Source organism: Saccopteryx leptura, chromosome 1 (genome assembly GCF_036850995.1).
Source record: "Saccopteryx leptura isolate mSacLep1 chromosome 1, mSacLep1_pri_phased_curated, whole genome shotgun sequence".
Taxonomy (NCBI): domain Eukaryota; kingdom Metazoa; phylum Chordata; class Mammalia; order Chiroptera; family Emballonuridae; genus Saccopteryx; species Saccopteryx leptura.
Window position 1 is genome coordinate 298,000,313 of NC_089503.1, and position 19,489 is coordinate 298,019,801.

The following is a 19,489-nucleotide window of genomic DNA, read 5'->3' on the forward strand; positions in this document are numbered from 1 at the left end:
AAAAAGTTTTAAGAAGAAAGAGAAGGGAAGAGCTAGGAAGCCATTTTGGCAGAGAGACGATGTGGTTGCAGAAGAGGCAGGCAGCAAGATAGCGGGGTGCTAAAGGGGAACAGAAGTTTTCCTTTGATTCTAGGAAAACCCGGGAGAAAGTCAGTGGCTTTGGGAGCCCTGAATGGAAAGGGAAGTGTTTTCCTGCTGTGTGTGTTTACTCGCTAGCCAGGTGCAAGCTAGAATAAAAGGTAATGGCCCACCAGTTCTTGGTTTCATTGTTCCATTACTGTCTGCCTTAATTCAATGAGAACCTGCATGTGAATGGCCATGATGGTGGCGGTGGTCCCTGGCCTTACAGTCTCCAAGAGTTCAAGCCTCGGTGACAGAGTGAATATACTGGGAGCAGTTTATAACGTAGTTGTTACTCTTTCTGCCTTGCCTCTGGCCCTCACACATTCACGTTCACCAGCATCAGGAATACAGGCTCCAAGCCTCATTATAGTAGCCACCCAGGACCCCTCACTACTACTAGACCGACCAACCCTGAACGTGTGTTTGTGGAACTACAACATTTATCCAGCATTTTGCTCTTATGAACTTGGTGATGCTCTTTGTCTTCCCAATACTAACGTTAAATCTCATACCTTGCTGTGAAGCCTGCTTATTTATTCATGTTTGGATATTCAAGTTTTTAGTTTATTTGTTCAGTAGTAATCCATTGTTTTCTGTCTCTTTCCAAAGAAGAATATGAGGCATTGGACTCCCCACATTATGAAGAAATCCTTTTTGTAAACAACCTCAGTTTCTTTCTTTTTCCTCTCTTTTTGACTATCATTAAATGCTTTCTAGACAATACACTTCTTAGTCTGTTAGCCTCAAGGTTGTTCACACGATGCAGTTTTCCTCTTTGTCTTCTTGTTATTGGTGAAGAACATTTTATTTCTTTTGTCTTTTTATATAGATTATCTAGGCCTTTTCTTGAGGATTTGTATTGAGCCTATTTAGTTTCATTGGCATTTGGCATATTTTCCATTACATTTGTGTAATTTATTAAGGAGATTATTTCTGGGATTTTATCATCTTTAGTTTCACCTGGGGTATGCAGATTTCTCACAACAGTACCAAAAAAAGTCAAAGTTCATTTAGACTTGTGGAATTTTTCCCCTCTAAAATAACATGTATATATAGTTTTATAAAAGAAAAAGATCAAATAAAACAAATGGGAAATATTATCTCATTCCCCAATGTTGATCACCAAGATTTCATCATTCCTTCCAGAAACAATCCGTGCATATATTATACATGTACATACTTTCTCATTACACAGGCATAAGCATATACTGTTTTCCCTTTATTTGTTTTAGCTCACCATATAGGTATCTACATCTGTATCTCATGTCCTGAAATGACTGTATAGTAATAATAGCTGCATTTATTGAACGTTTAAGAACTTAGGCACTGCCCTGGCTGGTTGGCTCAACAGTAAAGCGTTGGCCTGGTGTGTGGAAGTCCTGGGTTTGATTCCTGGTCAGGGCACACAGGAAAAGTGCCCATCTGCTTCTCCACCCTTTCCCCCTCTCCTTTTTCTCTCTCTTTCTCTCTTCCCCTCCTGCAGTCAAGGCTCCATTGGAGCAAAGTTGGCCTGGGCACTGAGGATGGCTCTGATTGCAGTGGAGCAATGCCCCAGAGGGGCCAAGCATCGCCCCCTGGTGAGCATGCCGGATGGATCCCAGACATGTGTAGTCGCATACTAGAGTCTGTCGCCCCCCCTTCTCACTTCAGAAAAATACCAAAAAAAAAAAAAAAAAAAAGAAAGAACTTAGGCATTACACTAATCATTTAATAAAATTTGTTTTAATTTATTTCATTAATTTTGTCATGTCATTTACAATTAGCAACAACCCTTTGAAATAGATACCACTATAATTCTAATCTTGCAGATGAGGATTCTGAGAGCTAAAGTAACTTGGCCAAAAATGGCAGAGCTAGAATTCTGAATCCACATTCTTTACTATATTCTTCTAGCATATTTCACCAACCATTTTTATCAATATGATCTGGGATATTTGTAAAACATAGATCTTCAGGTCCATGCTCACAGATTCTGATTTCGTAAATATTTGGGAGAGGATCACAGATCTTAATTATTAACAGATGATTTAAGTAGATTTTACATATAAAATCTGTGGACCTCTGCATTTTACTTCAATGCCTCCTTGTGTGAATAATAGTTACTTATTAAACATTCTCTTAATAATAAATCCAAAATAATTTATAGTCCTTTACTATCATAATCAGTGCCCCAAAACACATCCTAATGTAAATTTGTATTTGTATTTGTGAATACAGTAACTTTAAAAGATTTCTAAAAGTAGAATTCCTGAGTAAAAGAATATGTGCACTTAACATTTTGATACACTTTTGGGAATTTAATGAGAACAGCGATGTTCCTTTTTCCCCTCACTGGTCCCTGGTTAATTATTAGTTATTAAAGAGATTAACTAAAAGTATTTTTCACACAGTTTCTTTTATTTCCTTTTTCCCCTGTATTAGTTTGCTAGGTTGCCTTAATAAAGGACCACCAATTTGGTGTTGTGAAGGCTTAGAGTCCAAAATCAAGGTGTGTGTAGGGCTGATTCTTTCTAAGGGCTGTGAGAGAGAATCTGTTCTCTGCCTTTACCCTAACTGCTTGTGCTTTGCTGGCAATCTTGGGCTTTCTTGGGCTTGGGGTAGCATAACTCCAATCTTTACTATATATACATGTCTGATTATATGTCTCTCCTCTTTTCGAGACACCAGTCATTGGATTAGAGGCTCACACTTATGACTTCATCTTAACTGAGCTAATTACATTTGCAACAACTTTATTTCCAAGTCAGGTCACATTCTGAGGTATTGGGGACAGGACTCTGACACATGAATGGGGAGACACAACTCAACCTATAACATACATGAGGTAATGTTTCTTTTTCTTTTCTTTTCTTTTTTTTGTGTGTGACAGAGACAGAGAGAGAGGGACAAATAGGGACAGACAGACAGGAAAAGAGAGAGATGAGAAGCATCAGTTCTTCGTTGTGGCACCTTAGTTGTTCATTGATTGATTTCTCATATGTGCCTTGACCGGGTGGTGCTACAGCAGAGCAAGTGACCCCTTGCTCAAGCCAGTGACCCTGCACTCAAGCTGGTGTGCCTGTACTCAAACTGGTGACCTCAGGGTTTAGAATCTGGGTCCTCTGTGTCCCAGTTCGATACTCTATCCACTATGCCACCACCTGGTCAGGCCCAAGGTAATGTTTCTTTTTTTTTTTTTTTTTTTTTTTTTCATTTTTCTGAAGCTGGAAACGGGGAGAGACAGTCAGACAGACTCCCGCATGCGCCCGACCGGGATCCACCCGGCACGCCCACCATGGGGCGACGCTCTGCCCACCAGGGGGCGATGCTCTGCCCATCCTGGGCGTCGCCATATTGCGACCAGAGCCACTCTAGCGCCTGGGGCAGAGGCCACAGAGCCATCCCCAGCGCCCGGGCCATCCTTGCTCCAATGGAGCCTTGGCTGCGGGAGGGGAAGAGAGAGACAGAGAGGAAAGTGCGGCGGAGGGGTGGAGAAGCAAATGGGCGCTTCTCCTGTGTGCCCTGGCCGGGAATCGAACCCGGGTCCTCCGCACGCTAGGCCGACGCTCTACCGCTGAGCCAACCGGCCAGGGCCGTAATGTTTCTTAATATAAATATTTACATTGGTTTCTCAGCACTTTGCTGGTGAGATTTCTGCTTTTGTTTCAAATGTTTGTCACTTCCACCTTTCAAGTGGCTGATCAAGAGAGATTTACCTAAGAATCAAGCTGCATGGATATTAATTGGCAACACTTTCCAGAGGGGGAGATATCCTGACACTCATTTACAACTCAGATAATTGATACTGGTAAAATCTTATTACAAGTTTTCTCATTCATAACATTAAGACGTGAGTTTCCCTCCATTTACCCTTCCTCCATTTCATTATATAATAGAAGATTTAAAAGAGTTTAGAATATCTTGCTAAGTGAAATAAGTCAGATGGGAAGGGTCAAGAACCATGTGACTGCACTCATGTGTAGTATGTAAAACTGAAAACAACAAATATACAAACAAGACAAATAAGAAAACAAAAACTCATAGAAACAAACACCAGCATAGTGGCTACCAAAGGGGAAGGGGTCAGGGGTAGGTATGAAGGGTAGAGGGAGTCAAGTATATGGTGATAGGAGGAGATTTGACTCTGAGTGATGAATATACAATGCAATATATAGATGAAGTATTATAGAATTGTACACTTGAGACCTATATAATTTTATTAACCAATGTCACCCTAATAAATTCAATAACAAATTTTTAGAGTAGCAAGTGTGCATAATTTTCTAGAAAGAGTGATAATTATGCAATGCACATACATAGTGTCTTGAAATATTGTGCTCCAAGAATAATGATGGCAGTTTATCCATCCTATCTGTTTCCAGGTGAAGGAAGAAAATTTTTATCATGGCAAGTCTAATAGTTGTTGCTATCTAAGTATCTGCTTTCTAAAGGTCTCCTGTAACAATTGATAAATTAGTTTGAAAGAGGCTTAGACCAATTTATACTTCACCTAATGAAACCCATTTTTCCAAATCATCACTAAAACTATTATCTACAGCAGCTTGATCAAGAGTAGTTTAATTATAAATGAGATCAAGTGTCTGCTCCTATAAGAAAATTCTAGCTCTTTGTCATGAACTAATGCTATCCTTTGCCCATCTTTTCCCTTAAGTTAATGATCTCTTTCATCTCAAGTTTTAATTATCTTTATGTAATAAAGATATTCACCCTTCGTCATATGAAAATTCCTTAATTTTACCAAATCTGTCATTTGTCTCAATATTTGATATCTTCATGGTTTTATAGAAATTTAATATTTATATGTATTCAAATTCAGCCATATTTTTCTCTACACAGTTCTGGTTATATGTCTGTTTATACCTCCTGGTCAAAGGTTGTTCCTATATTAAGATTATTTTTATTTATTTATTTATTTTTTACAGGGACAGAGAGTCAGAGAGAGGGACAGATAGGGACAGACAGACAGGAACGGAGAGAGATGAGAAGCATCAATCATCAGTTTTTTGTTGTGACACCTTAGTTGTTCATTGATTGCTTTCTCATATGTGCCTTGACCACGGGCCTTCAGCAGACCGAGTAACCCCTTGCTCGAACCAGCTACTTTGGGTCCAAGCTGGTGAGCTTTTTGCTCAAGCCAGATAAGCCCGTGCTCAAGCTGGTGACCTCGGGATCTTGAACCTGGGTCCTCCACATGCCAGTCCAATGCTCTATCCACTGTGCCACCGCCCAGTCAGGCTGTTAAGATTATTATTACAAGTACATTTGTTCATATTTAAATTGTTTATGGAGCCCTTTACGGTTGGCTCAGTGGTAGAGCATTGGCCTGGCGTGCAGGAGTCCCGGGTTCGATTCCCGGCCAGGGCACACAGGAGAGGTACCCATCTGCTTCTCCACCCCTCCCCCTCTCCTTCCTCTTTGTCTCTCTCTTCCCCTCCTGCAGCCAAGGCTCCATTGGAGCAAAGTTGGCCCAGGCGCTAAGGATGGCTCCATGGCCTCTGCCTCAGGCGCTAGAATGGCTCTGGTCGCAACAGAGCAACGCCGCAGATGGGCAGAGCATCGCCACCTGGTGGGCATGCCGGGTGGATCCCGGTCGGGCTCATGCGGGAGTCTGTCTGACCGCCTCCCCATTTCCAACTTCAGAAAAATACAAAAAAATATAAAAATTAAATAAATAAATAAATAAATATGTTTATGAAATTTATTTTGATGTAAAAAATGAAGTATTAATCCAATTTTATTATTTCTTTTCAAATGACCAGTTAGCTCACTGGCAATTATTTTTATAATTTGTTTTTCCTCTACTGATAGGGAATACCACTATCACATTCATAATATAATACGTTTCCACAAGCATTGAGCTTTTTTTTTTTAAACTCTCTCTTCTATTTCCTTTCAATTATTATACCACTGCCATTTATAATTTATTTAAATATCTAATAAAGGCTGCTCTACATCCCCTCCATCAGGTTTCACTTTCCAAATTGATAACCTGGCTTGCACACACATATATTTCACTTCAGGATTACTTGTTAAGATCTAAGATGGAGTGGGAAGGAAACTCTCTTGCAATACTACTGCATTACATTGAAGGCTAAGTGAAAGTGAAAGACAACTACCTTTAAAACATTGAGTCATATCACAATATAACAAGGTGTATTTTTCCACTGGACTCCAATCTTCCTGTCCTTCTTCACTCAGCCTCCTTACGCGATGCCTGTTTCTGGTGTTACAGTGTTAGTTTTCTATTGCTGCAGTAGCCAATTACCAAAAGTTAGTGGCTTAAAGAACCATAACTTTGTTATTTTATAGTTCTGGAAGTACGGAATAGGCCCCACTAAGCTAAATTCAAGGTATCTGTGGGCTGCATTCCTTTCTGGAGACTCTAGGGAAGACTTTATTTTCTTGCCAGGTCTAGCTTCCGTGAGCTGCACTCATTCCTTGGCTGGCGGCCGCCTTCCACCCTCAGAGCCAGCCATGGTCGTCAAATCTGTCAGGTTTTATCACTCTGACACTGACTCTCCTTTGCACCTTCACTTAGAAGTGGATAATCCAGGATGATTTCTTCATCTCACGATCCCTAATGGAATCGCATCTGCAGAATCCTTTTTGCTATGTGACATAATATATTTACAGTTTCTGGGATTAGGACATGGACATCTCTCTCTCTCTCTCTCTCTCTCTCTCTCTCTTTCTCATTTATTTATTAGGGTACAGGTGTCTGGAATGCAGTTCAATAGAACATCATCAGTACAGCGCATCATGAGTCCATTGCCTCCGCAAAGTCTCTTTCGTCCCCATTTTATGCACCTTTGCCCACCTCTGACCATCCTTCCCACCCCTTTTCCTTCTGGCTGCCACCACACTTTTGTCTGTGTCTATGTGTCAAATATATACAAATATGTGGGGGGTTTTTTCACTTAATCCCTCCGCCTTTTGTCATGCAGTCCCCAACCCCTTCCCCTCTGACAGCTGTTAGTCTGAGGACGTGGACATCTTTGAGAGGCCATCATTCTGTTTATAGCCATTATCAATGCTTCTTTCCCTAGGACTGTCTTGCTGTCTCTCATTCTCTCCACCTACTTAAAGACTCTCCTTATTTCTTTCTTTCTTTCTTTCTTTCTTTCTTTCTTTCTTTCTTTCTTTCTTTCTTTCTTTCTTTCTTTCTTTCTTTCTTTCCTCTCTCTCTCTCTCCCTTCCTTCCTTCCTTCCTTCCTTCCTTCCTTCCTTCCTTCCTTCCTTCCTTCCTTCCTTCCTTCCTTCCTTCCTTCCTTCCTTCCTTCCTTTCTTTCTTTCTTTCTTTCTTTCTTTCTTCTTTTTCTTAGTGTTTCATATTTATGCTATAGTTTTCCTCATGTAAATGTCATTGTAAGTCTTTAGGCTATACTTTTCTTGATACTGAAGGACATGTCAGAGCAGTAAGACCAATTTCAAAAGCTTTCACTTGTTTTGAGTCATTTGGAATTGTGAGTCACCACTAACTTCGAAAGTGTCATAAACCCACACTCCCTTGTGTCAGTATTACTTTGCTCATTATCAGAAAAAGAATTCAGGAAGCAGAGAAAGTATGCAGGTAGCTTGTACCTTATGCTAACACAGTGCTTCTATTCCATCTTTTTTAACTACCGTCTGAAAACTCATCTAAGTCAAACCACCATCTTCTATTCTCAGGAGATGCCTGTGTTGATTACACTGAAGACTTCCAGCTACAGAGAACTTGCTACCTGCTAAGCAGCCAATTATATCCTGGGAAGCTTAGATTTTTAGAAAGCTCATCTTCAGCTGAATTCTGTCTCCTTGTTGCCATCTCTCCACCTGCCCTACTTATACCCCCCTAGGGATAGAGGACAATTCCAATCAACCTTCTACTTCTTCAAGTATTTCTGATACATGGTTCCCTGCACCTTTGCCTTCAGTCTTTTCTCACCTGACATGTGCTTGATACTCAACACCTTTTCACCCGTGTCCAGAAAGAGCAGTCGATCCAGTCTTTGCACCTCCTCAAATGGAGCCCCCATTGCCTCTAAGCTAAATTCAGGTTGTCTGGAGGGCTGCGTCCTTTGTGGAGACCACCCAGGTGTGACCTCACTGCGGTGTTGGTTAGCTGCTTCAGTTTCCCCCACGGGGTTAGGAATAGAGCTGTGTTAAGAGGCAATTTCACAGAGATGCCTTGTCAATTGAGTCTAGAAAAGCCTTTAAGTCACCCTATTTTTGATAAAAAAGGCACATCATTAGTACTTTTGATAAACAGCTGTCGGTCTCTGGTTATTGCTGAAGTTTTTCCTAAGTCAGAAGACCAAGTGTCCTTCAGCCCCTTTGATGAATAAAATCTTGCATTACCTTATGAAGATGGTCAACATAATACAGCTAACCTGTCTTTTATGAAGTTACTAAGTCAGACCATCCCAATTCTAATCAGCACAGAGGGAGGGCTGTCACTTTCTCTAGTCCAAATGTCATACTTGTATTACATCAGCCAATGTCACATTATGTCTTTAACTGTTATATTACACTCTGATTCAGCCTGTCAGCTGTAATGCCTAGTTATTTTTCCATGATATTGCTAATTTGTATACCCCCACACTGAATTTTTATAACTCATTTCTGTACTGAATGATAGAACCTCATATTTAGTCACTAATAAGCTTTGACTTGTTAGATTTAGCCTACCACTGATGATTTTAAACTTTTAGAGGAACACAATATAAACAATATGTGAAGACATATTCTGTAGCCTTTTAATTGCCAATGCTTTTTTTCTTGGGGCGCATTTGTTATTTTAATTTATTCAGTGCTTTTAGTGTGCATCTTTTTGAAGAAATACTATTTGATCCAGACATTACACAATCAACTAGAGCAGGTAGGATGAAGCCAACTAAGTATGTCTAGGCATCAAAAGCAGACACTCCTTCAGGGGCTGTGAAGTTAGGTGTGTAGGACCTTAGGGACCTGTTTAGGCTTCAGGGACAGGATTTCTCTTCAGAAGAGAGCCAGCAAAGACCAAGGCAGAGAACACAGTCTTAGGCATGCCACTATTAAAGCAAATCCGGCTGGTGATTGCCGGGGGAGGGGGGTGGAGAAGGTGGAAGGTATGGGGGGCAATAAATGATGATGGACAAGACTTGTCTTGTTTGTGTGGAATGGGGGTGAATACACAATACGGTGTACAGAGATGTCTTGTAGAATTTGGTACCTGAAACCTGTATAATTATGTTAACCAGTGTCACCCCAATACATTTAATTTAAAAAAATTAAGGACAGAAATAAGTCTGGGATCCTGGAACCAAGCAGCAGAGTAAAGATAGAGTCTAAATATCAAGGCGAAAGTAAAAACCGCTATCCTCATTAGAGCCCCCTTTTGCTAGAATAGGTACAATGGAAACTTGACGGTGAGCCACAAATTGTTGGGCCACAGTTCTTTGAATCCCTCTGGTCTATAATAAGGATTTGCCATTAATAGTATGCTGGTACATACCCTGTAAGTGAAAATCCAGGTTTCCCACTGTACGGAAGAGCGCTTGCGAAGGCTGCAGAGTTGGCAGGGCTGATACTACCCAGTAACGTGGAGAGTTTCTTGATTTCCTTAATTCTGGCAGTGAAGGTCTTGTCATAATCCTTCTTATCTGTGATACAATAGCATAAACACAGGAATTTCTGTCATAAGGCCTAGGCTGAGCCCTGAAATTTCCACTAATTAGGTGCTTCATATTGGACAAGTTACTCTGTAATCCCAAGCCTTGGTTTCTGGAAGGGGATAATAATAACATTAGTAGGATTGTTGCGGGGACTAAATAAGAATGATCTGGGTACCTGAATGGGTACATGAAATGCTATTTTCTTTGCAGACTATAAAACACTTCTCAAGTAGAAATTACCATTCTTCTTACAGTGATTTGAATCTGTGATAGTTTTTGAATGACGTTGTTTCAGATTCATTTATTCGACAAATGTTTATTAAGTGCATACTATATGAAAAAGATGGTCATGGTCCTTGCCTCTATGGTCCTTTAATTCTAGTGGAGGATGCAGGCTTTAAAATACTAACTGAAAGCTTAATTATTTTATGTATTATTATTATTTTTTTAGCATATATTGAGAGTCCTACTATGAACATGGCACTTTGTAGACAAGCATGTCTTTAGAAATCTTACCTTATACATTAATGGAATGATATTTAACCTTTGGTTTTTTCTTCCAGATCTTATTATTTTAATGTGTTTACTATCTGTATTATTAGTGCATTTAATGGTCATTCAATCATTCAATGTGGAAATTCCGAGATATTATGAGAGACCATGGTTAATGTTTTAAAAGAATCAACATGTTCTGTGACTAGAACATCTTATGATTTTCTCATTAAAATTATGATGAAAGGAAATGTGTTTATTTTGACGTGACTTAACTATTAGTAACATAATTTTTTACTATTTGAAAGTGAATTAATTGGGAGAGAAACTGGACGAAAGGCAGAGAGACTAGTTTCTACCAGTTCAAAGTGAGCTACAATGGTGACCTGACCTGGATGCAGGGAAGTAGTGGGGGTGACCAGAAATGAATGTATTTGAGCATAATTCAGTGATGAAGCGTGGGACTTGTGAACTGACTTGGCATGACATTGAGGAAGAACAAAGATTGAAGAACAGTCCTCAGGTTGTCTGAGTGGCTGGTGTATGGAAGTGCTGTTTATGGACAGGAAAAAAAGGAAAGGGAATAATTTGAGAAGAAGTTGATAAATTGTTTAAAATTTTTTTTTTTTTTTGTATTTTTCTGAAGCTGGAAACTGGGAGAGACAGTCAGATAGACTCCCGCATGCGCCTGACCAGGATCCACCCGGCACGCCCACCAGGGGCGATGCTCTGCCCCTCCGGGGCGTCGCTCTGCCGCGACCAGAGCCACTCTAGCGCCTGGGGCAGAGGCCAAGGAGCCATCCCCAGCGCCCGGGCCATATTTGCTCCAATGGAGCCTTGGCTGCGGGAGGGGAAGAGAGAGACAGAGAGGAAGGAGGCGGGGGGGGGGGTGTGGTGGAGAAGCAAATGGGCGCTTCTCCTATGTGCCCTGGCCGGGAATCGAACCCGGGTTCCCCCCGCGCGCCAGGCCGACGCTCTACCGCTGAGCCAACCGGCCAGGGCTTGTTTAAAATTTTAAAAAAAGTTAAATGTGAGGATAACTAGGAATGCTTCAAGTGATAGAAAAAATAATGTTAAGGCTTCAATAGTCAAAACAGTATGATTCTGATACTAGAATAGTCTGACATATGGAACCAATAGAAAATCCAGAAACAGGTTCAGTAACATGTAAACATATGGTGTATACTTGTTGTCACAAGAGTTGTTTTTTTTTTTAAAGAAATGGTCGAACATCTAAACAAATATATATGCATAAGACTATTCCCTTAAAAGCAAAACATTAAAATTTCAATATAATAAAGTAAATAATTTATGACCATTTGTTTAATGGAACTTAATCTTAAAATTATCATGTAGACATATATTTGCCATTGAAACTTGTTCACAATGTACTATAAGTAACTATTAGATTAGAAAATGCTAAATATAATTCTTTAATATATTTTTATGTAGTATCTTTATAAATTTTAGAAAAAAAAATCCCTTGAAACTTTAGAAAATCACTTTGGTTGGGAAACTACAATTCTCTTCTCAAGATTTCTATACTCTACGGAGTACCCAATCTCAGTCCTCATGATCACTTCTTGCTACAAATTTCTATTTGTGGGCAACTTGATTTCATTCATTTTTCTCATGTTGTGGCTGTACTTGACTCTCTGCCCCATGACTGCTGGAAAAGGCAATGTACCTTGATAATTTATACCGAAAGCCTTTCTTCAGGAATATTCATAGCAATATTTTTCTTAATCCCAAAACACCTAGGGACGACTCTGTAGTGAATTTGTGGTATACCTATAGAGTGGATTCCTATACCACACTGAAAATAAATGAAGCTCAGAAACATAATATTGATTGAGAAAGTCATAGAAGAAAAAGAGCATTTTATGCTATAGTTATGAAGTTCAGAAACATAGATTATAAAACAATTTATCCTTTATAAATACATATATAGTCAACTATATGTATATATTCATTTTAATAGCAATCCAGGGAATCACAAACAAAGTACAATATAGGCTTTAGCTGTGGTTGGGGAGGATGGGGTGGGGCTGGAAAGGGAAACGGGTGGGCGGGGTGGGTTCCAATGGTAATGTTCTATCTCTTAAACTGAGTAGTGGACACATGTAATCCAAATAATAAAATATATTCATTTTGATCATTTTAATTACCTCACCTATCCATTCTTTTTAGAGAGATACTTGTCAGGTGTTTTGTTGAATGACTTTCTTTTTTGACAATAAGATTACAAAAGCGTAGTTTCTCTAGTTTTTGTTTCACCATCTCCTTCCTTAGGGCTCCCACTTTCCATGAGGAGACCATGTACTGCAGACTTTCATTCCAATGAGAAATGATGGCCCTCCCTTAGGAAGCAAAAGAGGGTGCACTTCATTGTTGTTTAAAATATTTTTCCCTGGTTGATTGTTTCAGTGGATTGAGTGTCAGTCTAGCATATGGATGACCTGGGTTCAGTTCCCAGTCAGAGCACACAGGAGAAGCAACAATATATATATATATATATATATATATATATATATATATATATATATATATATATATATATATATATATATATTTCCCTCTCTTTCTCCTTTGCACACACCCACCTGTCCACACACATATTTACAGAGGGAAGCAGTCAGAGTACATAACCACTAAAATGTTATCTGAGCCTGCTGGGCATAATGTGACTCCCCCTCTTTCTTTCTTTATAATTTCTAATATTTATCTAATAAATGTATATACTTTTAAGCAGAAAGCAAACTAATTCATTCTGTGTAGTTAAATTTCAGAGTCTTTTCCAAAGCATTCAAAAGACTTGTAATCTTTATAAACACAGTTGAATTCCCACTTAACCAAATTCTTGACAAATGAGTTATTCTAACTAATTTAATTTTAGGAGGAACTAGGGTTTAAACTAGAAACTCTCTTTTGCAGGTTCTTTATAACCTCAGTTATTTCACTTTTAATATGCGAAGCAATAAATAATAACAGCAAACAATAACAATAACCAAACAGAAAAAGCAAAGAAATTTGCATATCTTAAAAAGACATAATCATTTCCCTAACTGGTAGTTAGATTTATTAAAAAGAACATTAGGGACTTCAGTTGATCAAGAGCACCCACTATGTGGCAGAACCTGTATTGGACTCTGGGGAGAGTGGTGAACAAGACAAGCTCCAGCCATCCTGTGTTTTAAGAAGCGACACCCGACGGAGGATAATAGAAGCTCAGACAACTTAATAGAGGAAGGAGAATTTATTAGTAGCTGGAGGAACATGTGGGATAATAGCACCACAGCATGAGCTCCCCAAGGTTAGATTTCTTACATCTTTTTTTTTTTTTGTATTTTTCTGACATTAGAAGCAGAGAGGCAGAGAGACAGACTCTGCCCAACCAAGATCCACCAGCATGCCCACTGGGGGGGTGATGCTCTGCCCATCTGAGCTGTTGCTTTGTTGCAACTGGAGTCATTCTAGTGCCTGAGGCAGAGGCCATGGAGCCATCCTTAGCACCTGGGCCAGCTTTGCTCCAATAGAACCTTGGCTGCAGGAGGGGAAGAGAGACATAGAGAGAGAGGAGAGAGCAAAGGGTAGAGAAGCAGATGGGCACTTCTCCTGTGTGCCCTGACCAGGAATCAAACCTGGGTCTTCCACACACTGGGCTGATGATATACCACTGAGCCAACTGGCCAGGGCCAGATTTTTTTACATCTTATATACCTTTTACCTTGTCCATGCAAGGAGTGCGTGATTTTTTTGTCTGAGGTCCTACATGCACCTCATGACTCAAGGTGTGGAGGGGGAGTTTTGGTGGGGCAGCAAGGGGGAAGGGGTTTCTGGACCTCTGGTCCTCGCTATTTACAGATCCTGTTTTTCTTGTGAGTATTAAGAGTCTCCAGGAGACCAATTAGAGATCTATAGGATGTGGATAATCTTTAACTGGCTGAGTCAGTCATTCTTGCGGGATCCTTTCCCTGCATTCTTCTGGTTTCTCCCATCTCACATGGGGCATACAGCCATCTGGTGTGTTTACTGTGTGTGTTGTTATATACGTGATTTATCTGTAGATAGTTCTGCTGTAATTTTGCCAGTACTGAGGAGTTCCTTTTGATGCTCTCTAGTGCTATTTTTTAGTTAATTATTAGATAAGTGAATTATTATTTTAAAAGATAAGCAATATCATTAATTCATAGAAAATTACTTTTTGTATTGACCCAAGGAGGCCCTCCTTGACTTACAAACATTGGTCTTTGTTCTGCCTTTAACAATTGTAGAATAAATCTACCACAGCGACCTCTCCCCTTCCCTGCTTTGTGGGGTTGTTCTTGAGGGGTAGCTTTTCAAATCTGGTGAGAACACTATTACCCTCCTGCTGTCTGGCTTATCTGGGGTAGAACACTGCGGTTTCTTTCATCATGTCTTCTGTGACATGGTTTTTAAATCATGTAGCGTCCTGATTGCTTTCCTCTGGATGCTTTCTGTTCTGTCACCCTTTGTTGTTAAAAATAAATTACTCCCAATTTCCTGCTTTCAATCGAGTAGAGTGAACATAATTGACTCTTTGATGTGTGAGGGTCTGGTATGGTCTGAAAGCAATTGCACTGACCTTGAATACTTATTATCTGTACTGTAAATATCATCGTAGGAAAAATAGGAGCTGGTATTAAATCTTACCAATCCTTGGATTTACATTGGAAGATTTTTTGAAAATGAGCTTATGTTTTTCTTATTTGTCTTCTTTTATTTGATAGTGAATTGTATCTTATAAAGGTAACACATATCAAAAACAATATATGCTTTTGTTGTATTCATCATGCAAATAATCTATTTTTCTTCTCTAGTAAACTGTGAGCTTTCTGAGGGCAAGGATTATCTCTCATTAGTTTTAAAAACATCTTCAGCACTTACTATAGTCCTAAATATATTTATTACATGATGATGCCCAATGAATATCTGTTGCTCAATTAATGCCTGTATAAGAAATTAAGATCATGTAAAATGAAATAAATTCTAATTTTTAGAATATATTGAAGAATCGGTAATATAGAATTGTACCTTAATTTTATTCTAACTTGAAAAGAGTGCCCTGGCAAGGTAGCTAGTAGATTAGAGCATCATTTTAAAATTCCATGGTTGCGGGTTCAATCCCCAGCTAGGGCACATACAAGAATTAACCAATAAATATATAAATAAGTGGAACAACAAATTGATGTTTCTCTCTCTCTCTCTCTCAAATCAATGAATTAAAACAAAAAAAAAGAAAAGAGTAGCCTTAATATATTAGTTAACGGTATTCACAAAGAAAAATACTAGTGTTTTATGTGGGAATAGTTTACCTCTAAATAAACAGAAAACCTGAATTGCAATGGCTCAAACAGTAAGAACTTTGTTGTTTAATTAAGAAGCCTGGGAAACTGGCCCTGGGGCTATTTGAGTAACTCAAAGATATCACTGAGGTCCCAGATTCTTTTTATCTTTCTGTTGTCATTCTTGGCTTTGTTACCTTTGTGACTTTAGGCTTATTGCCTTATGGTTACAACATGGCTGCCCTAGCTCCAGAGGCATCAAAACTGCATCCAGAAAGAGGAATCTGAAGGTCAAAACTCTGAAACAGCCTCTTTGCATTTTTCTCTGGGGAAAAGTATTTTTTCAGATGCCTTCCATCACAACTCCCCTTATATCTAATTGATCCACATTGAGTCTTATGGGTATCCTGAGAAGCAGGCAAAGGAGAGTCTTGGGAATGACTTGATTAAATAACACTTTATGTCATGACTAGGAAATAGATCTAGATACATTATAAAAAGAGATCATGGCAAGAAATTATGAACTTTACTAAGTCAGTGATAAATTCAGGAGACGCAAATTGTAAAGCCCTGTCTAAAGAGATCACTGATAATATTGGTGTAATACGATTGAGTAACTTATACAATCAGATGAATCATCATCTGACAATCACTTTTGGGAGAACCGATGAACCCGATGATCTTTTCTAGTTTTTATAAATTAAATAGGCTGTGTCTTTATCGCAAAGCTATATTTATATTTTCTCCTTCCTTTCAGGAATCCTATCCAAAGAAGAGGAATTACACTATGGAAATTGTACCGTCTGCTTCTCTGGATACGTTTTCTTCAGAAAACGAGAACTTTCTGTGTGATCTCACAGACACAGCAGTTACAAAGAAACCTTGCTCCTTAGAAATTGCAAGAGCCCCTTCCCCAAGAACTGGTAATATTTCTTACAATTAGATTTACATGCTTGTATATATGAAGATTTGTCATTCATATTTTGATTTCCCCACAATATTTTCAAAATGGAAATTCCCTAGTAGAGTCACAATAATTTTTTTTTCTCATTTTGCATTTTGAAGTAAGTCCAGGTAAGTCAGAGGGATTTGATATAAAGTCTCTGGACTTCCTGGCAAGAGCTCTCATAGGAATGGCACTGCCCAGGTGAAGGCACTATGAAACCTCTTAATAGTGAACAACCTTCTAGGTCAGATACAAAGCTTTGAGTCTTTCAGAACTTCAGAGAAGGTTTGGTACCAAGAGTCTTTGAATATACTTTTCTCTATCTTGTCTGTTCTTGTGTTACCCAAGTTATATACTCAGCCTCTTTGTATATTTTATCTCTTTGATGGTATTTTAAGATACATTATTTTACTTATTTGTGGCCTGAACCAGTGAGCAAAGTAAGCAGAAATGATGCCCCTTTTACTGGTAAAGAAACTGGAGCGCAGTGTCTTATTTAAGATCCATGCATGGCGTGGCATTTCTGGAACAGGAGTGTCTGGCTGCCATCATGTTTGCTTACTGTTACTTCACCGCTGCCTCTGAGCCAGAATGCAGGTCTTACAGGAAAGCTGATGAGGGAGAGAAATTTCGAGTGGTCAACATATTCAGTACCACAAAGGAGTTGCGGGGAGGTTCTGAAGAGAGGTTTTTTCTGTTTGACAATCTCATTGCTGCTTATTTATGAAAAGTAAGTTTTAGAGGTGATAGGCTGATACCAGATATCTGGAAGTTAACAGTGAGACTCTGGGAAATGGGAAATAAGGAGATGGGAGTGGAGAATTCAAGTCACTCTTTCAAGAAGATTAGAAGAGATAGGATGGATAATGACATGAGACAAAAGAGGTACAATGGAGAAATGGTTAGTTTATTTTAAAATAAATAAACCTTGTTCAATTTTAGAGTTTGGAGAAATTTACTGGTGGAGAACAAGAGACTGAAGATAAAGGACAAGAAAAGAGAATGGAGTGGGGAGAAGTCAAGGCTGAGCTAATCTAAGAAAGTCCAGACATTGCTTCTCCCAGACAGAAGAGAGCATGGTTATGAATGTACAGAATTCTGAAAGACATATTTTCAAATGAATTGAATTTCTGGGTTAAGATAAAAGGTCATGGCTGAAAAGAAGAGCTATATCTTGAAGGGTTACAGTAGAACTCAAAAATCCCATTTCAGAGAATAAACTAGGGAATTTTATAGAAGCAAATGTATAGATTTTGGAGCAACATTGAGGTTAGAATGTTGTACGAATAATAAGCCTGTAGAAGAAAGATTTTAAAGATGAGGTAAGAGCATAATGAAAATAGTTAAAGTTTACTGAGTAAACTTTGTGCCAGATACTTTTCTAAGTGCTCTATCTACATTATTTCATATAATTCTTGCAATGGTGTAAGGTAATAATATCATTATTACCATTTTACAGATGAAGAAACTGAGGCACTGAAATATTAGATAACTTCCCACACTTACATTTTAATAAGGAATGGATCCAGTAATTGAACTTGGTTTATTCAAGTGTGCTTCTAAGTACTCTGTTATACTGCTGAATTATATTAGGAGATGAAGTAGAGTAGAAATATTGAACCAAGTACTGAAACCCTCAAGAAATGTGGAGATATGATAGTAATAAAATCAGGAACAGAATGTTATAATAGGATAGCATGACCTTCAGAAGAGCAGCAGATTTTGGATGAAGGCAGAAGAACAGTGAATGGTCCAGAAGCCGTCACAGAGAGTGAATACTGGGCTGATCCCAAACTCTGAGAGTTGATAGGAATGAAAAGCCCTCTATACATGAGGCATCGGGGAAATCGTGGAAAGGTTGGTGGGAGAGTTCAGTTAATGTAGGAAAGTAGAGGACATATATGTATGAACATGTACAAGAATTTGAATTAAAGCAAAGAGGGTAGGGATATTTTAGGGGTGGTCGATATAGGAATGAAAGAGTCCAATTTAATTACTAAACAGTAAAAACCTAACTGAGTTTATACCAGGTACCGTTCTGTACACTAAAGACACAGAGATTAAAAAAACAAACACTCCCCCCCCCAAAAAGAAATCAGTATGGATGGGGTAACAAGGCTGATTAGACTCAGAAAAATTCCCCTGCTTACAATAAGTAAACATGATGGATAAAAATAAATAAATACAGAACAGAAAAAACTTTGTAAAAATATCAAAAAGATAACAGGAAAATTATATAAAATGAATAACATTTAAATTAGATTTTTTTTTAATCAGTAGGGTAGTAAGAAATTATCAAACCAAAACATTGGTGAGGAAGGCAAACAGGGAAAGCACTAAAGCCACTTTTATCCCCAGGGAATTTTTTGAACCTGATGTTGAACTTTGGTGCTCAAGATCTCTGTGGGTTTGTTTCTAGAAAATAAATCTCTGTTCCAACCCAGCATTAAGATTTTAAAAGAAACCCTTCCTCCATAGAGCTGGGACTCCAAAGGCTATACCTCAGAGAAATCAGAAATAATTCTGCTCAATTACTGGTACCTAAGGAGGCTGCAAGGAAAGGTCATTCGTTGTGAACAGAACAAGGGGGAAAATTCCTGAGAAGTTATTACTACAAATTCATCCTCACAGAGATCTGTACCCAAAATTTCTATCACCTTAGATCAGTGGTTCTCAAACATTTTGAAGTTGGGGCGCATTTAAAATCCTACAAATAATTGTAGGCGCACTATATACAAATTTCTGAGAAATATATTATAATAATTAAGTTAAATATTAAAGAAAAAAATATAAAGGCCAAGTGTGCTTTTATGGTAAACAAAATAAATACAACAAAATTAAATTTATTCTGACATTAAAAAACATTTTTATATTACATTTTTTGAGTTATACTTTTTAGAGTTCATAAAAGAGGGGTTAAAAATAAAAAAAGACAAAAAGTTATCTTTTTATATATATAGATACATTCTTAGTAAGATTTAGTAAATTCA

General features: G+C 38.5%; 1 protein-coding gene across 5 annotated transcripts in view; it reads left to right on the forward strand.

Annotated features, from left to right (window-relative positions):
* ANKS1B (ankyrin repeat and sterile alpha motif domain containing 1B) overlaps positions 1–19,489 on the forward strand; it is a 1,043,795-nt gene that overhangs the window by 360,039 nt on the left and 664,267 nt on the right. For all 5 annotated transcript variants that reach the window (XM_066357188.1, XM_066357179.1, XM_066357202.1 and 2 more), the window contains exon 10: positions 16,311–16,476. In XM_066357188.1, coding sequence (XP_066213285.1) covers positions 16,311–16,476 — 166 coding nt within the window. The remainder of the gene's footprint in view (positions 1–16,310; positions 16,477–19,489) is intronic.